The sequence below is a fragment of the Manis javanica genome, chromosome 7 (genome assembly GCF_040802235.1).
Source record: "Manis javanica isolate MJ-LG chromosome 7, MJ_LKY, whole genome shotgun sequence".
In the NCBI taxonomy this organism is placed as follows: domain Eukaryota; kingdom Metazoa; phylum Chordata; class Mammalia; order Pholidota; family Manidae; genus Manis; species Manis javanica.
The window spans coordinates 15,502,865-15,529,935 of NC_133162.1; the positions used below are offsets into that span (position 1 = coordinate 15,502,865).

Consider the following 27,071-nt stretch of genomic DNA (forward strand, 5'->3'; position numbering starts at 1 on the left):
CATGGGTATTTATTTTATACTTTTGGTTTGTGAAAATTGTAAGGTGGGAAGCCCCGGAGGGAGGGGTGAGCACGTCGGACACTGATGACGTGCCAAAGTCCACGGCTGCTGCCCCCTCCCATCCTGAAAAATGTGCCTTAGGCTAGCCAATCCTCGCGCTGCTGTAAATCTAAGCTCTGCCTCCCCCTACCTTCTTTAAAAACTCGCTGCCTGCCCTGCTGAGCACAACCTTTCCAGCTTGTCCTGGTGCGTACTGGTGAGCCTTGCCCGGGATTGCGCTCAAATAAACTACCTGGCCCTTTGTTGCCTCTCGTTGCCTGCTTATTTTGGTTAAAAATGTGTCTTACACTGCTCAAATTCTTCCAACTTTGGCCACAGAGAACTCTTGCAGCTCTTATGCTCCTTTGACACACTCCCATGGGTTATATATATCTACCTATTTTTTGGAGCACTTTATTTTCTGGGACATTGTGTCTTTTCATCCAGATATTTAAGTAGGTATCTTTAAGATTATAATTTAAAAAACACCGTCAAAATTTATCCTGTCTTTAAAAATAAAAATAGTTTCTTAATATAAAATTAGTATTTAGAACTCCCAGTCTCAAATGATTTTTAATAGGTGGTGTGTTCAAATCAGGTTCCAAACAACAACCCATATGTGCATTGAGTGATTTGTTTTTAAAAGATTTATTTTAATCATTTCCTGTTCTTGAAACTTACATGTTGCAATTGCTGCAGTTTTTCTCACATTTGATTTGGTTGATTGGGTACCATCCAACAAGAAATACTTCACAGGGCGTGGTTTGTTCCTCTGTTACATTACATCAGAAGAGACTTCCTTCTAGTTGTCTCTCCTTAAGACTAAAACTAGTGTAGCAGGTTAAAGTGTTGTCAGCCTCAGCCATTCACTCTAAAATTTCCCAACAGCTTTTCACTGAATTATTCTAGACTCACTGATGATCATTACCCAAGCTTCATCATTTCATTAGGGTTTTCAAAATAGTAACAGTCTAGTATCTTTTCTTCTTCATTTATTACCTGAACTTGAACAAAGAAGAATTTTACTACATCAACTACTTGAATGGTTTGTTAGCAGGAAAGGAAGGATCCTTGATTCTTTGCTGTTGTTAGTTTCAGAACATGGTTCCTTGGCATCCTCCAAAAGTGACCAATGATGGTTTAAAAAATCAGTGTACTCATTGATTTTTAGCATAGTAGTTGCACCTCAATCAATTGCTGTTGTTACTATTTTTTGAATGCTAAAATTGTCCTATCTTTGATCAGCAGGTGCTCCTTAAGTCTTTTCAACACAACTATTATATCTGGATTTGTTTTTTTGCTTTCTGGTACCAATATGTCCTAGGCTTTCTTGTACATTTCCTGCCCTACACTTAGAAGCCCTTGTTCTCCAAAAGGAGCCCAGGTGACTTATACTGGGTAATTATATTTAGAGATGATAGTTTGGAAAATAGTGGAGTGCATTGGGTTTATCATTTTACTAAACCTTTCAGCAGACCTTTTTTTTAATGAAAAAAATCGCACCATCCATTCATATTATTACTAATTCAAATTTAGGATTGCAGAATTTTTATTTAATATCATTGAATGTGTGCATTTCTTTTGATACTGAAAATCTTGACTCCCAAAGACATAGTCATGTACTTTACATTTCAGAAATAAACAATATGAATGTTATTAAGGACAATACAAATTTGGAAAAAAAGCTTAATGTTCCTTGGAATTTTTTTTCCCCTTGAAATATTCTCTCTTCCTAGGAATGTTTGATCAATTTATTGTTTTAAAGTCAAATCATCTCTTTATCATCACACTTTACCTTGCAAAAGTTGTTTTAATGCAATATCTTCACTTGAGGGAAATTACATTTCCTGTTGGAAAAGAAAGAGGAATAGTTACATACTGTAATTTTTAAGTGATTTTTTTTTTTTTTTTTTTTTTTGTCAGTAGTATCAAAGAAGCTTAACAGAACAGCAACAAGTTTTACTTTACGAATTCTTGCATTGACTTGTCAGAACTGTTTTTTTGTCCGGACCCAGTTAGCAACGACGTTCAATACCCCTTTCTCCCCCTAATACACATTTTATAGCTAATCATTGAGCTGCTCAGGCCACGTCAAACCCCACGCTGCGTGCTGAGACACCCAGCCGGGAGAGAACACTTTCCGTGCCAAAGGCGCTCCCAGTCCGGTGCCAGAGACAAACACACCAACAGGTTATTATTGAACAATGGCAGTAGGAGCCACACTGTGCTCACGGACGCGGTGTTATGGAAACCCCCACTCTCTACCAGGGATGAAATGTCAGACCCGCAAGTAGTCTGCAGCTGACTCCGCCCACATGAGGTGCAAGGTTTGCACATCAGAGCTGGGAAGTCACGATTTCGAATTCTTTTATTGCTTTATGCCTCTGACTAATACAAGGAAGGGCCAAAGGGAGAGGAGGGATTATATCCAATAAACCTGTCCTACAGAATTAAAGAACCTGTTTGGGTCAGGGAGTGGTGTGAGGGGCCGGACAGGGCAGTCGGCAGCAGAGCCGGCGCGCCGCGTCTGCCTGGCCTTGGAAGCCCCGCGAGTTTGGGCGCCCCGCAGGGCGCTCGGGTAACAGGAGCCGGGGCTGCTCGCGCCCAGTCCACGGCCAGCACGGTACCCTGGCCTCAAGGTGCCGTTGCGTCACACCGCTCTCGCTGCGCGGATTGGCTCCTCCCGAGGGCCCCGCCCCCTCAGCTCTAGCGGGGCCGACCTCAGCGTCGCCGCCATCTTTGTTGATGTGTCAGCTCCGCGGGGGTTTGGTGAGTCCCCGCCGGAGGGAGCGCGGTGCTGACCCCGTTCTCCACCGCTGCCCTCTTCTCCACCTTCTGGTCCGCCGGACCCCGCTATGGATAAGTTAGTCCCTGAGTCGGAGCTTCGTCGGCCTCGTTAGGGGTGCGGCCTGAGGCTCGGAGAAGTGGGGTGAGTACAGAGGGGCACCAGGGCGGACCGGGGAGTGGGGGCGCGGCGGGGCTGCCCACCTCCCGCGCCGTCCTGCGGGTCCCGGGTTGGCTCCCGCTGGTTCCTCTCGTTGGGGTGAGGCGAGCGCTGGGGGCTGGAGTTCTGGATCTCCTTCTCTCGCTGCCTGCCCCCTTGGCCCCGGGCCGCGGGGATGGGGTGGCTGAGAGGGGCTGGCGAGGCTTGCGGGGGCCGCGCTTCCGGAGCGGGGCGCGGGGTGCGGCGGATCGGACCGATTGCCTGGGCCCCCAGGGCTGACTGCCGCGAAGCCCCACCTGCTCGGCGGTCTTTCATAGGTTCGGTTGCCCATTTCTGTTTTCGTCTCCAAGTTGACCGTGTGTGTGTTTTATGTTTACTGTTGAGGCGACTTTCTACCCTCTTCGAAATACTTCTGTCGCTGTGATTTTTAAGTAACTTAGGAAACGATTCTTTGGGCTTGTGGTTAGTATTCTTGTTCTTTTGTTGTTGTTGCCTTTCCTCCAGCGACATCAAGGCATTTGATAAACCGTGGCTGGTAAGGATATTTCAGATTTGTGTTTCTGTCAAGCTTGTAAAATGGTAAAGTCCTCCTACATATTACCTGGTAGTAATCCGGAACAGTGTAGGTGTAGCTTGCTCAACTCTTTACCATTTAATAACGTAGATAATATTCACATCTTGATTTTGTTCAGAGGCAAGAGGCCTGGATTTAGGAATCGGAACATCTGGATTAGAATCTACCTGTTTGACTTGCTTAATAGTTTTCTTGTTACCTATGAGAATTAGTAGAGTAAGTGTATGTCGTTCCAGGTATAAAAATACACAGTTCCAGGTATATTTGGCAGTTTTCTCCGTGTGTGAGATGTTCCCTTGATGCCCAGCTCTTATTTCTTCCAAAATGATAGGCTGAGAGTTTTTCTAAGGAAAATGTGCAGTAAACCAGGGAACAGTGTTTCAAGAGTTGTGGTGGTAGTCGTTCATAAGAAAAGATCTGCTGTTTAGTGTTTAGGTATGCTAGTTGTGGGTTCAGCCTTCCCAACTAACTACACAGTCATATTTGCAGTGCTGAGCTTGTGGCAAAGATTGTTAAAGAGAGATTGAGCGTGAAACTTGAGCCATCTCCTGTGTAGGTATAATGTTCTCTGTACGGCTCTTTTTCAGTTCTTTACCCATCATTACTCAAGCAGAAAATACTGACGATTAGCCTAATTCTTTTTTCTTTTTCCTTTTTGTCTCTTTTCATGTTATTTAACATTCAGTGAAGGTATTGGGTAATTCATAAGTCTTACAGTATAAAGAATTAAACTCCTTTTTGCATTGTACTAGGCAAGCTTTTATAATTACTGAAGGATCTACCAGCAAATGTCTGGCTTGTGTTTATATTGTTTTTTCTCTTTTATTCCCTGGAAATGCATGGATTGTGTTTATATTCATTTTATTCTTTTTAAGTCCTTGTGTAATTCAGAATACCTGCATATAAACATACCAGTTGCTTTAAATAGTGGAGATTCCATAGAGTGTCAGAGTCCTAATTATTGCTAAGAGGTAAGGAGTGGTAGCACAGTAACCAGTCTTTAACCTTTTACTTCCTTCACCCATAAAGAGTTGTCCTTTGATGCTATACAATGACAGCATAGCTGATAATGATTGCTTAGCATATTTAATTTTAAAAAAATCTATTTACACCTACATGCTGACATCATGCAGTAAAGGTAAAACATGTGCAGTAGACTGACTCTTCAGGAAGAAATGATAGGTAGAAGCAGCCTTATTTAGAGATTTAGGAAAATCATCTTTACCTTTGAAGAAAGACTAGTAACTTGTCCTGGTGGTTTTCCAAGTTCATCTAACAGTTTCACGTTAAAGAAAAAACTTAACCTGAAGTCATTTTTTTTTCAATAAAATTTTTCTTTTATCACTTATGTCTAGATTTAAATAACTAAAGCTGTTTTTTTAATTTCTCAAATATGTCACAGGGCTTACAATATTGCAAATGTTATTTATTATGTTATATGCCCTAAATATTCATTTCAGGGCAACAATGAGAGCATACATCATCTAAATTTACAGATAATCCTCTAATATTATCATTACTTTAAACTTTTTCTTTGAACTTTGTTTCTCAGCTATTGAGATTTTAAAAATCTATTTGGGCTAGGAGGTAAACAAAAGGAAAAATACTGAGTTGAAGCGGCAGTAGACACAAAAGTAGAAATCAAACCCAGCAAAGTATTGATAGGATTATGAGTGTATTTTCCTTTATTAAGACATGTGCACTGACAGTCTTCTGTAGGGGTAATTACGTAGTAAGTACTAATGAATAATTAAATTTTTTGACAAACTACGTAGTACCAAATTAACAAAGCCCAGGTCAAAGGTGGTTTCAAAATTTAAACATTTACCAGAAATCCTTAATGTAAGATAGACTTACAACTTTAATTTTTATTTTTAATTTTTTATTTTTGCTATCATTAATCTACAATTACATGAAACAACTTTAATTTTTAAAAAAATCATTAGCCTTCCTTTTTTGAAATGGAAACCATAGGTCAAATTTTTTTTTCTTCTTCTTCTTTCAGTTTCAGATTTGGGGGGAAAGTTAGCTGAAAATATTTTTCATGTTTTCTTAGACTCATTAAAGTTGAGATAGTTCTAATACAAGTAGTTTAAAAATATTTCTATAGTAATAACTTCTCTAAAACTTATTAGATATATAAAAATTGCATGGATCTAAGATACCAAACTGATAATATGACATACAACTTGATAATGTGCTATATGGTCTGTCCACTTACCCTGTTTTTCTTGGTCTTGATGGACCATCATTTTTCATTCTCCTATTTATCCTGTCACAGAATTTGGTTCTGTTCTTGGGCAGGGATGTGGGGACTCCTGCTGCATCTATTGCGCTTTTAACATTTGTTTTTATGATGTGATGCATATACTGTAAAAGTAACTCTTCCCTGAGTCTTGGGTGCAAAGCTAAACAAACCCCTAGCAGTCACTACCTTGGCCTCATCTAATAAGCTTTTTAAACTGGTGGACTAAAGGCAACTTGTAAAATCTAGTGATATTTCATATAAGGAAACTCAATATATTAAAGTTAATTTTACCCAAAAGGTAATTTCAGTGTGATTACTTTGCAAAATATTTCATTTTGACAGAACTAGAGTTCTTTGATATAGCCAGCCCAGTTTTTAATCTTTTAAAATTAGAATTTGATTTGCATGAATTCACCATCTATGACCTTCATTCAGTGTCAGATATTTTCATCATGCAAAATAAGGTTTTCATATTTCTTACCCAGGTTCTTTTCTGTTCTGTTATTTTATTGTATTTTTAAAAACTTTATCTGGGCAAGTGTTTGTATTTTAAAGTTATCAGGATTTATCAAAAGCTAGTTACTTGGGGGTTGCGATCAGATTATGTTCGACTATGGATGCTTTTTTAATTTAATTTATTGCTTCTGACTTTAATTGCCCTATCAGAACTTTGTTAAAACTGGCCAGGAAAAGTTACTGTCCTATTTATGCTGCTTTCAAAGTTTGTTTGGAGAGTATGAAAAAGCCTTTTGATGTAACTTTTCCTTCAAAGGATAGTAAACCATTATACTGAAGAACAGGAGTGCTCTCACAGGTTCAGCATGCTTATCTTTTCTCTTTTATAAATGCTTATTACCTTAATGGATGTTTTTTGAGAAGTATACAGCTGGTATTATTTAATACTCAAATGGTACAGCTTGCAATTTAAAAATTTGTAGTTTATTTTATAAATAATACTTATGCTGAACTGAGTCAAACTTTTCTCTTGGACTTAAAACACTCATGCATACCTTACATAGCTTCTGATGGAACATTGATAGACCTTCAAATTAAAATACTGTGAACACATTATGCTTCAGAAGATTGGAGACTGTTGAGAATTAGGCTTGGGGTTGATTAATGATTGTGCATTGAGTCCCCTATACAGAAATTTATTGTTGTTAACAACCATTTGATCAATAAATATGAGAGATGCCCTCTCAAAAAAAAAAAATACTGTGAACACAAAGAGCAAAAGGTTTAGTATAGAGCTTTTTTAAAAAATTAAATTATCATTGATATACAATCATATGAAGGTTTTACATGAGCAACATTGTGGTTTCAACATTCTCCCATATTATCAAGTCCCCCCCAACCCCATTGCAATCACTGTCCTTCAGCGTTGTAAGATAGCATAGAGCTTTTATATATTGGTCCACTGCAGAATGTAAACTCCGTAAGGGATTTGTGTATTATTCTCTGCCATGTTCCCAGTACACAGATAAAACAGTGCCTGCCCATAATGCATACTCAATATATACTTCGTGAACAAATTAATACCTAGTTTGGAAATGTATTTCTGACTTAGTACTTTTGGGAGGCTTGCTTGGTAACCTGTTGACAAGTATCTGTGGATTGGATTCATTTGTATTTGCAGTTTCTTGAATAAGCTTGAATTTTTTGTTTATACTGCTGATTTCTAGGAAAATAAGAAATAGTACTAAATGTTGTTAAAGACACTTCATTTATGTGGCTTCTCTATGGAAATGATTTTGTGCAAGTGTGAGTTCTTTCATTAAGAAATAAAATCCAAGGTGATTAATAGTTGGCTTTAAGGCAAATAAATGTTTCTTGAGCAGTTGCCTACAGCTGATGAGCTCCAGTAAGAGCGAAACCAGTTCTCACTCCACCAAAACAATTTTGAAGTGTGAATTGGTCCTGTAGTACTGTGTCAGAAACAACTGTGGAAAAAATGCTTGTATTAAGATGACTGCTAAGTTTTTAAATGCAGTATTTTCCCTTAATGAGCCAGAGTTGCTAAAAAGTCAAACTGTTATCTTTTTACTTCAGAAAATCTACAAATAAGTAACCTGTATTTGTAATCACTATATGTAGTGGGATTTGATTTGTACAAGCACTTAATTGAAATGCTTTTGTAAACAACTGTCTAGTTTTACACCCTCCCCCTTTATTCTACTCCTAGGCTATTCCATCCTCAGTAGTTTTGATAATATCCTCCCCTCCAAGAAAAAACGTGGACAGTAACCAAATTAGCCTAATCAGCATTGCCAACTGGAGGCCCACAAGAGGACTCAGCTGACTGTTTTTTTCCCCTGACTAATCAAGGAACTAATCAAGCTCATCATGGCACCCCACTGACCCCCACCTTTCTTGTACAGTTATTCAATTTTCAGTGATGGCTTTGCCACGTATATACACATGAATCATTAACCCCTCTCCTTTTCCTTTTGCTTCCAATCAGTGTTCATTTTGAGCATCAGAAAACAGGTTTGTAAGCTGTTGTTATCAGATGCCAGTTTGTGTGAAGACTTTTTCAAAGGTTGTGGACATATTATTGAGCAACAGCATAGAAGAAAGTACTTGTCTTTTGAACTTAAACTAAGCCTTTTTTAATTTACAGGATGATAATAATGTAAAACAGCCTAAGCTGAGGTAATTACAAAAACAAGGTTATTTTTTACCTAGAAAAATACTCAGAATGAGACAGATTTCTGTTGTTCTGCACTGTCTTGCACATTACAAGTCTTCTTAAAACCTGGTTCTCCCCCATTAAATGCTGCTGATTCCCCCAAATCATTGTGTAAACCTAGTGAGTCCATCTTCATTGAGAAGCACTCAGTATTTGTGGGAATGAGTGTAAATGTAGTAAAGAATATATTTATTAGTTTTATTTATTTATTATTACCATTGTATTTGAGATTTAAGAAGTTTGATTCAGTTCAGAGTGAGGTTTGTCCTGCTGCAAATAGAGATCATTTAAAAGGTTGAAGATTGCCCATTCAGAAATGTCACAAGGAAGGCTTGTGACTATGTGCTTTATCAGGATAAATTCATTATCTTTTCATTTACATGAGATTTTATTTTTGCACTTTTGATGATGAAAAATTGGACGAAGATGTGGCTTTAGAATTGGACCTTTATAATTTGGCCCTGGATATATTGAAGGGAAGGATATTTCTAGGTGGGAACAAAGCCATGGAAATGTTAGTGTGCAAATTGTTTGGAGGAGTGGACTGGTTAGGGACGGTAGAGGATGGTGATGTGGTGAAATTTTAGGAATTTAGGAATGTGTTGAGAGATAAGATTGGAAAAGTAGTACAGCTTGTTTACTGAGGAATTGAAATTTTGAGGTGTGAACATGAAATGGCTTTATTTTTTCCTTAAGTAGTCTCCAGTCATACTGTGTAAAACATCTGCCCCATCCCCACCACTTCCCTTTGAAGTACAATTACTTAATAATGTCTTGGTTAGATGTCATAACTTTTCTGCCACTTTTAATTACTTAGAGAAAACTTACTCCAGAAATAAAGTCAGGTTACAGTCATTAAAAAAAAAAAAAAAACACAAGCCACAAAAACATTAATCACACTCTTATTCTTTTCCTTGAAGAAAGGTTGAAGCTGTTAGGATGAAAGAAGAGACATAATCTGGCTTTAATATGTTTCCTACTTTTCTCCCTTTTGAAGTTAGGGGAAGAAGACCCCAGTCAGTGGAGGCAGAGTTCTCATTATGTGAACCTCTGTAGATAGAAAAGGTAGATCTGGCCTCACTCTGGTTCATCTGGTTGCATTTTGACAGTGGTCTCTGTGGAGGTGGTGTGTGTAGATTTTTTAGGGTCAGTGTTGTAGCTCCCTGGTCCCTTCTGCCATAGACCCACTTCACAGAGCAGCTCCTATTCTCCTTTAGCAGAGCCAAAGTGTTGCACAGCCCTCCCCTTTCCCCCACCACCCACATGATACATGCTAATCATAATATCCCCTTTCTTCTTCCCCGCCCTTATCCCTCCCTACCCTCCCATTCTCCCCAGTCCCTTTCCCTTTGGTAACTGTTAGTCCATTCTTGGGTTCTGTGAGTCTGCTGCTGTTTTGTTCCTTCAGTTTTTCTTTGTTCTTATACTCCACATATGAGTATACTCCACTTATACTCCACATCTTCTTTATCCATTCATCTACTGATGGGCACTTAGGTTGCTTCCATTTCTTGGCTATTGTAAATAGTGCTGTGATAAACATAGGATTGCATCTGTCTTTTTCAAACGGGGCTGCTGCATTCTTAGGGTAAATTCCTAGAAGTGGAATTCCTGGGTCAAATGGTAAGTCTATTTTAGGCATTTTGAGGAACCTCCATACTGTAGTATACATATTTCAACCCCTTCTCTGGATTGGGTGACAGTTGCCCTGTGTGCTGTCTCATTACTTGCCCTTCCATTAACCTTGCTCCTTCACTTGGAGTTGCAGGAAGGAGCACAGGCGGTGGGAATGGAGTGAGACTGAGAAAACAACAGTTCAAGTGTTCCAGATATGAAGTGATCAGGCCTGGATTGGGCTGTAGGTAGGGAACAGTAACAGTAGAAAGGAGGGCATAATTGTAGGAGACATGAAGTTGGTTAAAAAATATGAGGGCAACAGAAAGGAAGGAATCATGACTATGAAAGATACCATTGACAGAAGTAGGAAAAATTAGCTGGGGTACTCAATTATGGGAGCTATAATTATGAATTTAGATTAGCCTTTTTTGAGTTTGAGGTTATGGTGAAGCTTCCATAAGAAATGCCTATCTTTAGGTGGAGGTTTTAATATAGAGAGATAGAGTGAAGGAAAACAGATCTTTCATTCTCTGTAACTCAGCACAGGACTGAAAATAATGTGGAGATCAACTATGATTATTGCTTCAAGTTGTCAAGGTGGATGAATTCTGGAGGGAAGATAAAGTTGAGGACTGAACCTTGGGAAATATGAAAACTGATGAGAAGATAATAACCAATATATGCTTAGTGCTTTTCTGTTGACAAAGCATGGCACATAACAAAGCACAGACAATAGCCGTAAAGTTCTCAAATGATAGTTTCTTCTCACTATGCTGGAGACTTGTTCTCTTTTAAATAGATATATCTATCTGTTACAATTTGTTCAGCTCTGAGTTAAACTTCAGTTGATAACAGCATTGACTACTTGTGTTTAAAACCATTTCATTAGTTTTTAGCATGATTTCTAAATTAAGATTTCAGTCAGCACCAATACATTCACAAGTTGTATCTTAAAGTAACTTACTTGGAGAAAGTAATTTAGGTGACAAATGCTCCTATTTGAGAATGATTTTACTTGGGCCTAGATTTTTGGAATACAACATAATCATGAGGCCTTTTATTAACTTCCTGCATTAATTTTTTTTGGGGGGGTTCTTTATTTTATTATTTTATTTTTTATTTTGTTATAATTAATCTACAATTACATGAATTATGTTTACTAGGCTCTTCCCTTCACCAAGGCCTCCCCACAAACCCCATTACAGTCACTGTCCATCAGCGTAGTAAGATGTTATAGAATCACTACTTGTATTCTCTTGTGTTGCACAGCCTCCCCTTTCCCCCACCCCCCATATTACACATGCTAATCATAATACCCCCTTTCTTCTTCCCCGCCCTTATCTCTCCCTACCCTCCCATTCTCCCCAGTCCCTTTCCCTTTGGTAACTGTTAGTCCACTCTTGGGTTCTGTGATTCTGCTGCTGTTTTGTTCCTTCAGTTTTTCTTTGTTCTTATACTCCACATATGAGTGAAATCATTTTGTATTTGTCTTTCTCCGCTTGGCTTATTTCACTGAGCAGAATACCCTCTAGCTCCATTCATGTTGTTGCATTTGTTGTAGAATTTGTTTTCTTATAGCTGAATAATATTCCATTGTGTATATGTACCACCTCTTCTTTATTCATTCATCTACTGATGGACACTTAGGTTGCTTCCAATTCTTGGCTATTGTAAATAGTGCTGCGATAAACATAGGGGTGCATCTGTCTTTTTCAAACTGGGCTGCTGCATTCTTAGGGTAAATTCCTAGAAGTGGAATTCCTGGGTCAAATGGTATTTCTATTTTGAGCTTTTTGAGGAACCTCCGTACTGCTTTCCACAATGGTTGAACTAATTTACATTCCCACCAGCAGTGTAGGAGAGTTCCCCTTTCTCCACAACCTTGCCAACATTTGTTGTTGTTTGTCTTTTGCATGGTGGCAATACTTACTGGTGTGAGGTGATATCTCATTGTGGTTTTAATTTGCATTTCTCTTATGACTAGTGATGTGGAGCATCTTTTCATGTGTCTGTTGGCCATCTGAATTTCTTTGGAGAAGAGTCTGTTCAGCTCCTCTGCCCATTTTTTAATTGGATTATTTGCTTTTTGTTTGTTGAAGTGCATGAGCTCTTTATATATTTTGGATGTCAAGCCTTTATCGCATCTGTCATTTACGAATATATTCTCCCATACTGTAGGGTACCTTTTTGTTCTGTTGATGGTGTCCTTTGCTGTACAGAAGCTTTTCAGCTTGATGTAGTCCCACTTGTTCATTTTTGCTTTTGTTTTTCTTGCCCGGGCAGATATGTTCATGAAGAAGTCGCTGATGTTTATGTCCAAGAGATTTTTGCCTATGTTTTTCTAAGAGTTTTATGGTTTCCTGACTTACATTCAGGTCTTTGATCCATTTCGTATTTATTTTTGTGTATGGGGTTAGACAGTGATCCACTTCCATTGTCTTACATGTAGCTGTCCAGTTTTTGCCAGCACCATCTGTTGAAGAGACTGTCATTTCCCCATTGTATGTCCATGGCTCCTTTATCATATATTAATTGACCATATATGTTTGGGTTAATGTCTGGAGTCTCTAATCTGTTCCACTGTTCTGTGGCTCTGTTCTTGTGCCAGTACCGAATTGTCTTGATTACTACAGCTTTGTAGTAGAGCTTGAAGTTGGGGAGTGAGATCCCCCGCAACTTTATTCTTTCTCAGGATTGCTTTGGCTATTCGGGGTCTTTGGTGTTTCCATATGAATTTTTGAACTATTTGTTCCAGTTCATTGAAGAATGCTGTTGGTAATTTGATAGGGATAGTGTCAAATCTATATATTGCTTTGGGCAGGATGGCCATTTTGATGATATTAATTCTTCCTAGCCAAGAGCATGGGATGAGTTTCCATTTGTTAGTGTCCTCTTTAATTTCTCTTAAGAGTGTCTTATAGTTTTCAGAGTATAGGTCTTTCACTTCTTTGGTTAGGTTTATTCCTAAGTATTTTATTCTTTTTGATGCAGTTGTGAATGGAATTGTTTTCCTGGTTTCTCTTTTCTATTGGTTCATTGTTAGTGTATAGGAAAGCCACAGATTTCTGTGTGTTAATTTTTTATCCTGCAACTTTGCTGCATTCTGATATCAGTTCTAGTACTTTTGGAGTGGAGTCTTTAGGGTTTTTTATGTACAATATCATGTCATCTACAAATAATGACAGTTTAACTTCTTCTTTACCAGTGTGAATTCCTTGTATTTCTTTGTTTTGTCTAATTGCCGTGGCTAGGACCTCCAGTAACTATGTTAAATAACAGTAGGGAGAATGGGCATCCCTGTGTTGTACCCGATCTCAGAGGAAAAGCTTTCAGCTTCTCACTGTTCAGTATGATGTTGGCTGTGGGTTTATCATATATGGCCTTTATTATGTTGAGGTACTTGCCCTCTATTCCCATTTTGCTGAGAGTTTTTATCATGAATGGATGTTGAATTTTGTCAAATGCTTTTTCAGCATCTATGGAGATGATCATGTGGTTTTTGTCCTTCTTTTTGTTGATGCAGTGGATGATGTTGATGGATTTTCGAATGTTGTACCATCCTTGCATCCCTGGGATGAATCCCACTTGGTCGTGGTGTATGATCCTTTTGATATATTTTTGAATTTGGTTTGCTAATATTTTATTGAGTATTTTTGCATCTACATTCATCAGGGATATTGGTCTATGATTTTCTTTTTTGGTGGGGTCTTTGCCTGGTTTTGGTATTAGGGTGATGTTGGCTTCATAGAATGAGTTTGGGAGTATTCCCTCCTCTTCTATTTTTTGGAAAACTTTAAGGAGAATGGGTATTATGTCTTCTCTGTATGTCTGATAAAATTCCGAGGTAAATCCATCTGGCCTGGGGATTTTGTTCTTGGGTAGTTTTTTGATTACCGCTTCAATTTCTTTGTTTGTAATTGGTTTGTTTAACTTTTGTGTTTCTTCCTTGGTCAGTCTTGGGAGGTTGTATTTTTCTAGGAAGTTGTCCATTTCTTCTAGGTTTTCCAGCTTGTTAGCATATAGGTTTCATCGTAGTCTTTAATAATTCTTTGTATTTCTGTGGAGTCTGTCATGATTTTTCTATTCTTGTTTCTGATTCTGTTGATGTGTGTTGATTCTCTTTTTCTCTTAATAAGTTAGACTAGAGGCTTATCTATTTTATTTTCTCAAAGAACCAGCTCTTGGTTTCATTGATTTTTTCTATTGTTTTATTCTTCTCAATTTTGTTTATTTCTTCTCTGATCTTTATTATGTCCCTCCTTCTGCTGACTTTAGGCCTTATTTGTTCTTCTTTTTCCAGTTTAAATAATTGTGATGTTAAGACTATTCATTTGGGATTGTTCTTCCTTCCTTAAATATGCCTGGATTGCTATATACTTTCCTCTTAAGACTGCCTTCGCTGTGTCCCACAGAAGTTGGGGCTTTGTGTTGTTGTTGTCATTTGTTTCCATATATTCCTTGATCCCTACTTTAATTTGTTCGTTGATACATTGATTATTTAGGAGCATGTTGTTAAACCTCCATGTGTTTGTGAGCCGTTTTGTTTTCTTTGTAGAATTTATTTCTAGTTTTATACCTTTGTGGTCTAAAAAGCTGGTTCATAGAATTTCAATCTTTTGTAATTTACTGAGGCTCTTTTTGTGGCCTGGTATGTGGTCTGTTCTGGAGAATGTTCCATATGCACTTGAGAAGAATGTGTATCCTGTTGCTTTTGGATGTAGAGTTCTATAGATGTCTATTAGGTCCATCTGTTCTAGTGTGTTGTTCAGTGCCTCCGTGTCCTTACTTATTTTCTGTCCGGTGGATCTATCCTTTGGAGTGAGTGGCGTGTTGAAGTCTCCTAAAATGAATGTATTGCATTCTATTTCCTCCTTTAGTTCTGTTAGTATTTGTTTCACATATGCTGGTCCTCCTGTGTTGGGTGCATATATCTTTATAATGGTTATATCCTCTTGTTGGACTGAACCCTTTATCATTATGTGATGTCCTTCTTTATCTCTTGTTACTTTCTTTGTTTTGAAGTCTATTTTGTCTGATACTAGTATTGCAACACCTGCTTTTTTCTCCCTGTTGTTTGCATGAAATGTCTTTTTCCATCCCTTGACTTTTAGTCTGTGCATGTCTTTGGGTTTGAGGTGAGTGTTTTGTAAGCAGCATATAGATGGGTCTTGTTTTTTTATCCATTCTATTACTCTGTGTCTTTTGATTGGTGCATTCAGTCCATTTACATTTAGGGTGACTATTGAAAGATACGTACTTATTGCCATTGCAGGCTTTAAATTCGTGGTTACCAAAGGTTAAAGGTTAGTTTCTTTAGTATCTTACTGTCTAACTTAACTCGCTTATTTAGCTGTTACAAACGCTGTCTGGTGATTCTTTATTTCTCTCCCTTCTTATTCCTCCTCCTCTGTTCTTTATATGTTGGTTGTTTTATTCTGTGCTCTTTTGTGTTTCCTTTAACTGCTTTTGTGGGTAGTTGATTTTATTTTTTGCCTTTAGTAAGTATTTGGTTGGTCTCCTTTCTTTGCTGTGATTTTGTTTTCTCTGGTGACATCTAGTTTTAGGAGTGCTCCCATCTAGAACAATTCCTCTAAAATACCCTGTAGAGGTGGTCTGTGGGAGGCAAATACCCTGAACTTTTGCTTGTGTGAGAACTGTTTAATCCTTCCTTCTTATTTAAATGATAATCGTGCTGGATACAGTATTCTTGGTTTGAGGCCCTTCTGTTTCATTGCATTAAATATATCATGCCATTCTCTTCTGGCCTGTAAGGTTTCTGTGGAGAAGTCGGATGATAGCCTGATGGGTTTTCCTTTATAGGTGACCTTTTTCCTCTCTCTAGCTGCCTTTAAAACTCTTTCCTTGTCCTTGATCTTTGCCATTTTAATTATTATGTGTTTTGGTGTTGTCCTCCTTGTGTCCCTTCTGTTGGGAGTTCTGTGTACTTCTGTGGTCTGATCGATTATTTCCTCCCCCAGTTTGGGGAAGTTTTCAGCAATTATTTCTTCAAAGACACTTTCTATCCCTTTTTCTCTCTCTTCTTCTTCTGGTACCCCTATAATGCGGATATTGTTCCTTTTGGATTGGTCACATAGTTCTCTTAATATTGTTTCATTCCTGGAGATCCTTTTATCTCTCTCTGCGTCAGCTTCTATGTGTTCCTGTTCTCTGGTTTCTATTCCATCAATGGCCTCTTGTATTTTATCCATTCTGCTTATAAATCCTTCCAGAGATTGTTTCATTTCTTTAATCTCCCTCTGGACATAATCCTTTAGCTCTTTTATATTTCTTGGTAGCTCCGTCAACATGGTTATGACCTTTATTTTGAATTCTTTTTGAGGAAGATTGGTTAGGTCTATCTCCTTCTCAGGGGTTGACTCTGTGATCTTGGTCTGTATCAAATTCTTTTGCCTTTTCATGGCGATAAAGGTAGTTTGCTGAACTGGCGTGTGTGATGGCTGGGAGAATGTCCCTTCTTGCTGGTTTGTGGCCTTCCTCTCCTGGGAGAACAGTGACCTCTAGTGGCTTGTGCTGGGCAGGTGAGCACAGACAGGGTTTCTAATTCTTGCCCAGCAACTATGGAGTTAAGCTCTGAGGTTGCTATGGGCATGGCCTGCCTCAGGCTGCTCCTCTGATATGGTGGAGCCGCGTTGGAGGAGAAGCAGCCGGGAGGCTGTTTATCTTTGTGAGGGGCCTCCGAGCTGCGCTGCCGCCCAGGGGGTTAGGGCTCCTGAAATTCCCCGGTCTTCCCATCTGTTGGGCTAAGTGTCCCAGGACGCTTCCGTCCAGCTGTGAGGTCACTGTCCTTTTAAGACTTTCAAAAAGCCCTCGCTTTTGTTTGTCGCAGGGGCGCCAGCTGCGGGGGACCCGCTTACAGCTCTTACTGTCCTGTTCGCCTAGTTTCCAGCACCCCATGCATGCACTGTGTCTGCACTCTGGTGCGGATGGCTGGGGCTGGGTGTTTAGCGGTCCTGGGCTTCCTCTCCCTCCCCGCTCCAACTCCTCTCCTCCCGTTGGGAGCTGGAGTGAGGGGCGCTCGGGTCCTGCCAGGCCGCGGCTTGTATCTTACCCCCTTCACGAGGTGCTGGGTTCTTGCTGGTGTGGATGTAGCCTGGCTGTTGTCCTGTATCTTCTGGTCTCTCTTTTAGGAAGAGTTGTATTTGTTGTATTTTCAAAAATATATATGGTTTTGGGAGGAGATTTCTGCTGCTTTACTCAAGCCGTCATCTTGGCTCTGCCTCCTGCATTAATTTTTATTCTCTAAACCAAGTCTTTAATACTGCTGTGGGCTTTGTCAACATTTACATGTATGTGCAGCAAGCTAATAATCATAACTCCTGTTTGGATGTTTGGAAATATTTATGTGGATAGGTAATTTATAGTTACCTATAGGTCAATGTCTATGTTAGTTAATGCCCCAAAGGGCAATCTAAACTATAAAAGACACAGTATTTAACAAATAAGCTGGTCTTTCCTTTCTTACAGTTATTTTTCCCATTTTCTGCATTCCTAGAATAATGTTCCTTAAACACTATTTCCATATCACTCACTCATGTGCTTTAACTAAACAAATATTTGAGAACCTACTATATGCTAGAAAGAATAGTATAATCAAGTATACAAGTCTATCATGATTCATGTCCTTTTTACCAAAATTCACTCCTGCATATCTTCCGGGGGTTCTGCTTGACCATCTTCTCTTAACATTTTTTTGCTATCCTCTGACCAACACCTCCATCACAGCCTAGTGTAAACATGTATCTTTCTATTATTCAAAAATTCTGTATTTCTGTTTTGTTTTCCGTAAGTAAACCTTCCATCTGGAATTATTTCTTTCCTAGTTTCTGTTAAAACTATTGCCCACTTTTTTTTTTGAGGAACATTATGTTTACTAGACTCCCCCGTTCACCAAGTTCCCCCCACATACCCCATTATTCACTCCCATCCACAGAGTAAGATCCTGCAAAATCACTGCTTGTCTTCTCTGTTGCACAGCCCTCCCTGTGCTCCCCCCATTATACATGCTAATCATATTGCCCACTTTTTGATCCAACCTTATGTGAGTCTGGTAACTCAGCTACTCAATACATGCTTTGTTGATAACTGACCAAAGAAGTCAACAATTCTTTTTCATCAAGGTTGCTGGAATATTTTATATTTATCTGTCTCAGGATGATTTTTGAAGTGGAATAATTTTCAGAAAATAGCGAGAATGCTAACCCTTATAAAACAGCATAAAAGTTTATTCTAACATTGTTGAGTTAGTTTTGTAAATGTTTTTTTATGACCTAGGTAGGCAGTGCATACGGGCTCCATTTGAGTTGCACTGAACATTGTCTATGTTTGGAAATCACCATGGTACTTCCTGGATCCCTGCCTGGGTGAAAAATGAATTCCTGTCAAGGATTCGTCATACTTTATACCCTGACTTAGTTCTGCGTTAGGGTGTCTGGGCTGTAGATAACTGTATTTTGTTATGTGTAGTTTTCCTTCTCAGTAAATTTTTATCTGTTAATGTGCATTGTTTTATTATCATATTGGTTTATAATTTCTCCTAGTGTTTTCATTGCTGTCTTACTTCCCTAATACTTGCTGACAGATTCTTGAGATAGTCTTTTTCCCCTCATGGAACTGAAGGAACTGAAAGAATTCTAAACAATTCAGTTGAATTCTAACAATGTAATCTTCCAATTACTCATACTATTCCATACCCAACACCTAATGGGGGTGGTTGGGGAATGCCAAACTGCAGCTGAAGTGAATCAAGTATGACTGAATTGAAGAAGAGAGGAGACTTTGTAGCATCTTACTGGTTGTGGCCTATTTGGATTGCCTAGTGTATTTTTTTTATTTACACTCAAAAAGAATTGTTAGTGTAAAATTTGTGGTCTCAATTATTCCATATCATAGAGTATATGCAAAAAGATATGAAGTCTTTGTTTTAAAAAGCTTTTTTTTGATGTTTTGACTTTCTTAGATGTAAAACGAAGATCAGAAACATATTTGAAGAAATGCAGAGTGAATTGGTGCCAATCAGCATGTCAGAGACAGAATACATAGCCTCAGTTTCCTCCGATAAAAATGTTGGGAAAACATCTGAATTAAAGGAAGACTTAAGCAACTCATTTTCTGGTGATGAAAGTAGCAGCTTAGAAAGAGAGTCCAAACTGTTGTCATTAAACTTTGATAAAACTTTATGTCAGCCTAATGAACACACTAATCAAACTGAAGCACAGGAAAATTATATTCCAGATGATGGTGGAGGTGAGGATGCTTGTGTTAAAACAAACATATGCCCAGAAAATTCTGAACAAATAGCTAATTATTCTGGTGGAGATTTTACAAAGCAAGTTTCAAAAACAAATGAAACAGAACAGACAGTAACACAGATATTGGTGGAATTAAGATCATCTGCATTTACAGAACCAACTAATCAAAAGACTTACTCAGAAAGTCCCTATGATACAGACTGCACCAAGAAACTTACTTCAAAAATAAAGAATGTTTCAGCATCAGAGGATTTGTTGGAAGAAATAGAATCTGAGCTTTTATCTACGGACTTTGTGGAAGAACAACAAGTACCAAATGGAATAAATAAGGGAGAACATGCATTAGTTATGTTTGAAAAGTGTGTGCAAGATAAGTATTTACAGCAGGAGCACACCATAAAGAAGTAAGTTTTTTATTCTTTCAGGTTTCTTCCCTCCCCACAGGGATTTAAGATTTAATTCTTTAAAGAAAGGTATCTTGTCCTCTTTTAATTCCACAAGAGCCATGCACTTAATCAAAAAACTGAATAACTGAGCAAATGTCAATTTGTCTGGTTATTTAATATGTAAGTCTAAAGGTATAAATATTTTATTGTAAGTTCATTCAAGACCTAGAAATAATTATAAAGACAACTCAAAATTTTCAGTTTTGAAAGAATGTAGAACATAATATTGTCAACATTAAAAGAAATTCAAAAGGAAATGAGAAGTAATGTTTTAAAATTTTTTCTTAAAATACCTATTATAAATTCATTGGTTTATAAAACAAATTTGGAGAAGAATTGGCTAATTATCACATTCCATCAGCATAGTAAGATGTTATTCAATAAATAACATAGTTAATTTTAGACTTGTCTTAGATTTGTGGAGTTAATTTCTATTTTAACAGTAGTTTCATTTCTCTTCCCCTAATTATATCATCCTGTATTTTTATTCTAGATTTATGTATTTAAGTAATGTAAATGTTTAGGTATTTATAAACCTTAAAGGAAAATAAAACATGCTAAACTTCACCAAAATACAGGCTGATTCTCTCCTTTAAAAATACTTAAAAAATTTTTTTTGAATGGGAAGTGTGTGTATAGAGAAAGGAGAAGATATCAACATACCAGAGGAGAGTAAGAGAAGAAAATACAGCAAAATCCAAATATTGCTGGATATTTAACTGGCTTTTACTTCAGATTATCTTCCTTAATGGATTACTCTTCCCCAGAGACCAGCTCACCCTTCACTGTTTTACCCAATGAACTTTCTCTTAAGCACCCAGAACCTTTCTTCTTTTCTATTTTTTATTTTTATTTTAAATTTTGATAAAATACACATAACAAATTTTACTGTCAAAACTATTTTTCAGTGTATAGTTCAGTAGTGTTACGTATATTCACGTTATTATACAATCTCCTTAGCTGAATTTTGCAAATCTGAAACCCTATACCCATTAAACTACAACTCCTTATTACTCCCTACCCCTGACAAATCCATATTCTACTTTCCATTTCTAAGAGTTTGAGTACTCTTGATACCTCATATAAATGAAATCATACAGTATTTATCTTTTCGTGACTGGCTTATTTCACTTAGCTGTGTCCTCAGGTTTCACCCACATGGTATCATCTGTTAGAATTGCCCTTGTTTTTAAGGCTGAATAATAATATTCCATTGGAATATGTTTTGTTCATCTGTCAATGGACATTTGGGTTGCTTTCAACTTTTGGCAGTTGTAAATAATTTTGCTATGAACGTGATGTACAAACTTCTCTTGATACTCCAAGGACCTTCTTAATACTGCTCAAGACTGATGGCTGCTGCTCCTACTCATGTGCTTACTGGAATGTTACTAGCATGGATAAACTACATGATTTTTTACTGAACCATCAGTGCTTCTGCCATTCTTGATTTTAGGGTAACTTCATCATTTTCCTGCTAACCGTACCTATTCTTCTCGAACTTCCCTTTGAGTTCATCCCTTGATGCTTCTTCTCACTTTGCTTAGACTTGACTTTTACTGCTTTCATGCCTCTCTTGTAAATTATAAATGTGCATCAAATAATAACAGCAGCAAACACATGCTGTTGATTATTTGTCTGGCATTTTATTAACTTATGGAATCCTCACAACAACCCTATGTGACATAAACTTTTTTATTTTGATATCGTTAATGTACAATTACTTGAACCACATTATGATTACTAGACTCCCCCTATTTTCAAGTCCCCTCCACATACCCCATTACAGTCACATTCCATCAGCATAGTAAGATCTATAAAATCATTACTTGTCTTCTCTGTATATACTGCCTTCCCCAGTGACATAAAGTATTATTATCTCCATTTTACAGATGAGGTAACTGAAGCACAAAGAGATTAAGTAACTTGCTCAAGGTCACATGCTAGTAAATGGCAGTTAAAATCTGAACCTGGTTAGTCCAAAGGATTTTTTGATGTGGTTATCTGAAATGAACTAGTTACAATTCATCTAAAAATATTAGGAGTAAAGCAGAAAACTTAATTCTTTTTTGTTCCATCTGTAAGAAGAGTGGCAACATGGTAAACTGGGGTAAGTACAGTTGTCATCAGAAACCCAGAGTTATATAATTCCCACTGCCATTTGCAAGCGGTTTTGCAACCTCTCTGAATCAAGAATTTTTCTTCTGTGTGAGGGGAGAATATTTGCGGGATGGGATTATTTTGTGAGCATTAAAACATTATAAAAATGTTGGATATTATTTCAATCTAAGTTAATCTTGTCATATACATAATAATCTTAATTTCATATAAAATGCTTTGTGACTCAGGTTAGCTTTACAACTAATTTTGTTCTTCTCTTGCCTTCATTTAATTTTATACGAAGAAAACTACCTTTCAGTTCCTTTGGCTTAAATTTTCATGAATGCATATATTTCCATATGTATTTGTTTATACATACAGTCCTCTATTTTCTAACATCAGTATCATTGTCCAAGGTCCCAACCAGAATTCTAAATTAAAAACAGTTATTTGTGTATAGGATGTGAATTTGGGATTTAAGAGTAACAGTTTGAGAGCTTGCTGCTCTTCACTGCTGCCTCCCTAAATTATTTACTCATGGACTATAGCCAGGATTCTTGTGTTTCAAGTAGCTTTCTGCAACAAACTGAGCATACGTTTTAATCATGTAAATAATCCAAGTTAAGCTACTGTGCCAAAAAAGGCTTGAATGAACTTGCATGCTACATTTTTCTTCTCACCAAATATTTGCGTGACTTCCTTACTTACTGCATTCTTGGGCTCCTCAAAGAGGCCCACCCTGACTACCTTATCTAAAATCACAGCTTGTCACTCACTTTCCTCTTGCCTCCTTTAGTTTTCTTAAAAGGATTTAGTCACTACGTGACATTATATATCTGTTTGTTGTTTATTTTCATTTCCTCCCTTAGAATAAAAGTTCCATGAGGTCAGGGACAGTTTGCTGACGTGCTCCCAACATACAGAATAGTATAGGAACATAGTAGATACCCCATAATCATTTGTTGAGTGAATGAGGGATCTTCAAAGTAGAAGATGGAAAGGCCTAGGCTACAGAATTAGACCAGGCTCCAAACCTCAGTTTAACCACTTATTAGCTGTAAGACCTGGAACAAGTTTTAGACCTCAGTTTATGTTTTTTGTTTTAATTAATAAAATAGATCATGATAATTTCATAAATTTACTTTCATAGACTTGACTATTAAATGAAATAATACATTTAAAGATGAACTTAGTAAATAGTAATTGTCCAATAAATACTAAATAATAGCTGTTGCTGTTAATAATCCTAAAATATTAGCTGTAAATATCTTTATATTTCTGAGTATTTTGTAGGTAATTCTTAAGTTTTTATGTTTCTGTAGGTGCCTTAAAGTGAAATTTCTGCTTAAACTTCTATTATTTTACATTGACTATTCTTATAACTATTAGAATTCCATTAAAATATTTTTTGAAATCTAAAGCAAGATTTTTCATCAGCAGCAGTATTGATGTTGTAGGGCAGATAATTCTTTGTTGGTGATGGGATGGTCCTGGTCAGAGTGGGATGTTTAGTAGTATCATTAGCCTCCACCAAGAAGAAGCTATTTACAACCTCCACCCCAGTTGTGGCAGCAAAAAATGTCTCTAGACAAATGTCTGGAGGGGCAAAATTACCCCTGATTGAGAACACTGATCTGAAGGGGTTCAAGTACTTAAGGGATGAAATGCATGACTGAGATGCCCAAGGACCTAAACTGAAAATAGTGTGGTTTTCCTATCTGATTGTATTTCACTTCATTTGAAATACACAAATTGCTATGAAAAAATTAATAGCCAGATTAGCCAGATAATGTTTTATAAAGTATAATGTGTCATTTTGTACAAAAAGATTAATTAGGGATGTTGATTTATTAATCAAGTATCTCACCCTAATCTGTAGATTATATTCCACATCCATTTTTAATTTATTTATACTGCCCTCTTTATACTTAGGCTAATTAAAGAAAATAAGAAGCATCAGGAGCTCATATTAGACATTTGTTCAGAAAAAGACAATTTAAGAGAAGAACTAAAAAAAAGAACAGAAACAGAGAAGCAGCATATGAGCACAATTAAACAGGTAAAAATGAAAATCTTTAAAGACTATACTTCAATTTAAAAATACATTCCTGAAAATTTGTGATAAAATTGAAGTTCTGTAAGCTAAGTTGTATTTTAAATGCAGAAGGCCGCTTGATATGTAAAACATTCTTTTTTGAGAAGTGGGAATTACAGACTGTTTTTTTCTTCTACCTAAATTTATATTTTTATGTGATATGTGTGACTGTATTCTGTATATAATAGAAATCTGAGAAAAGAAGATTTAATCTGGCAGTCAGGCTGTTTTTACCAATTAAGGGAAGAAGTAATATATACATTGAAGTTTATATCTGGCTTTAGAATATTTTTAAGCTGATAGTTTAAGATGGTTCCATTCTCAGTTTTTCACTGTGAAGACTGGTTCTCTTACTGAGGTTTTATATGGCTTCCCCAGCCTTGTTGTTCCTTTCTTTTTCTTCCTTTCTTCTCTTTTTTTTTTTTAAACGAACTCTGATGCATGGATAAACAACGTGAATATTCAGACTGGTAGCAAAACTAAACTGCTCTTTATCTTTCTGAGCTGCTCTTCTGTGGACATCATTAGAAGCATTCTAGCCTTAAAATTCTTCCCTTTTGTCTCATTCTTCACAGAAAACTGTGTAATGAAAATGACAATAAACAACTGGTAATATAATAGAAAATTAAACCAAGTTTCACTTGCTTATGCCTTTGTAAACAGTGCACTATTACATAGTTGGAAGGTAACTGTATTTGCCAATTTTACATATTTAATCCTGATTTTTATGTGTCCTAGGGTCAATACATGTAAACCAAACTTAGAATTTTAAAGTGTGAGGGAGCCTTAATAATGGACTGAATCCATATTTTGGTAGGCAGGTCACTGCTAATAGCTAGAATCTTCTGAATAGATGGGAGAGAACCAGAAGTTTGATTCAGTTCAGAGTGAAGTTTGTCCTCCCTGCAAGTAGAGATCGTTTAAAAAGCTGAAGACTGCCTATTCAGAAATGTCACAAGGAAGGCTGTGACTGTGTGTTTGATCAGGATAAATGCATGTTTTCATTTACATGAGATTTTATTTTTGTATTTGTGATGATGAAAAATTGGAGGAAGATACAGCTTCAGAATTGGACCTTTATAATTTGGCTCTAGATATATTGAAGGGAAGGACATTTCTAGGTGGGTGTAAAACCATGGAACCACAAGTTTGTTGTAAAAGAGAAAATTAGATTCATCTTTCTTTTACTAGCCATTATAGCTGGATTTTCTTAATGTTCTCCCCAGATCTGTACCACTCAATATGGCAGCCAGAAACCGCATATGGCTATTGATTACTTGAACAGTGGCTAGTTCAAATTAAGAGATGCTATAAGTGTAAAATATTTAATTTTGAAGATTTAGAAAAAAAATCTCTCCATTTTTCATGTTTATTACATGTTGAAATGATAATAGTTTAGATGTGTTAGGTTTAATATATTTATCCTCACCTTATTTTATTTTTGCTTTTTAAAATGTGGCTACCAGAAGATTTAAATTGCACATGTGGCTTGTATATTTCCACTGGACAGAGCTGCTCTGGAGAATTATGTCATAAGGAAAATTAGTACACATGTTCCATAAGCTATCATTTAGGGTATTTTTTTTTAACATCTTTATTGAGATATAAGTCACATACCATACAATTCACTCATTTCAAGTGTATATTTCAGCAGTTAGTTTTTAGTTGTGCAGCCTTTACCACAATTTATTACCCACAAAAGAAACCCCCTGTCAGTAGTTACTCCTCATTTCCCTCCATGTGTGCCTACCTTTTTTTGGTTCTCTATATAACTCAAGTATTTTGTTCTGTCCCTCTTTTCTGCCTCCTTTGTATTAAGCAAATATTTAACATTTAAATTGGTTTTCTAGTACTGTATTTTCCATTGATAGATAATTTGTCAATCTATATTCATAAGAAACACTTGTAGCTTTCTTTTCTTATGATGTCTTCACTTAGTTTTAGTGTCAGGGTAGTACTGACCTCACAGAATAAGCTGAGAAGTGTTTCTTCTTTTCAGGAGGTTTGTGAAGAATTGGTTTTGTAGAATTTACCTGTGTAGTTACCTAGTCTGAAAATTTTTTAGTGGGTAGTTTTGTAGTTTTATGAATTCAGTCTCTTTACTTATTATATAGGTCTATTCAGATTTTCTGTATCTTGAGCCTGTTTTGGTGGTGGTTGTCTTTCTAAGAATTGTCTATTTCATCTAAATTCATAGTTCATAGTATTCATTCACAGTTCCTTATTGCTGTAAGGTCACTATGTTCCTGTATCATTTCACTGGCTTCTTTTGGTCAAAGTAGCTAAAGTTTGTCAATTTCATTGCTCTTTCCAAAGAACTATTTTCTTGATTTTTGTCTAATTTTGTTTCATTGATTTCCACTCTAGTATTGACAATTTTCTTCCACTTGCTGGCTTTAGGTTTAGTTTGTTCTCCTTTTTCCAGTTTCTTAAGGTCTTCCTTTTTTTTTAAATACAGGTGTTTATAGCTATAAATTTCTCTCTAAGCACTGCTTTTGATACATTCCCTAAGTTTTGGTATGTTGTGTTTTTATTTTCATTCATCACCTAGTATTTTTTAATTTCCCTTGTGGTTTCTTCCATTGGTTATAGGTATTGTTTAATTTTCACATATTTTTTAATTTCTCAAATTTCTTGCTGTTAATTTAGTTCTAATCATTCCATTATGGTTGGAGAATATACTTTATATGATTTCAATCTATTGACTTTATTGAGATTTGTTGTCTGACCTAGGATGTGTTCTATCCTGGAGACTGTTCCATGTGCCCTTAATGAGAATGTTTATTATGCTGTCACTAGGTGGAGTATTGTATAGATGTGTTAGAGACAGTTTTATAGTTTTGTTCAAGTCTCCTGTTTCCTTGTTAATCTTCTGTGTAGTTTTATCCATTACTGAAAGTGCTATATTAAAGTCTCCAACTGTTATTGTTGAATTGTCTATTGCCTCCTTAATTAGTGTCAGTTTTTACTTCATATATTTTGGTGCTGTGTTATACAGAGTACATATGAACTTATAATTGTTACATCTTTTTGCTGGAGTGAGTCTTTAA

General features: G+C 36.9%; 2 protein-coding genes across 4 annotated transcripts in view; one reads left to right on the plus strand and one right to left on the minus strand.

The window, feature by feature from the left end:
- Positions 1-1,887, minus strand: part of TDRD1 (tudor domain containing 1) — a 49,317-nt gene extending 47,430 nt beyond the window's left edge. For both annotated transcript variants that reach the window (XM_073240382.1, XM_073240379.1), the window contains exon 1: positions 1,835-1,887. The gene's annotated coding sequence lies outside the window, so the exon portion shown is untranslated. The remainder of the gene's footprint in view (positions 1-1,834) is intronic.
- Positions 1,888-2,515: 628 nt separating this feature from the next.
- CCDC186 (coiled-coil domain containing 186) overlaps positions 2,516-27,071 on the plus strand; it is a 54,643-nt gene continuing 30,087 nt past the window's right edge. For both annotated transcript variants that reach the window (XR_012133003.1, XM_037011382.2), the window contains exons 1-3: positions 2,516-2,968; positions 19,089-19,784; positions 23,859-23,985. Coding sequence is in view for 1 of the 2 variants with exons in the window: in XM_037011382.2 (XP_036867277.2) it covers positions 19,123-19,784; positions 23,859-23,985 (789 nt within the window). In the remaining variant the exon portion in view is untranslated. The remainder of the gene's footprint in view (positions 2,969-19,088; positions 19,785-23,858; positions 23,986-27,071) is intronic.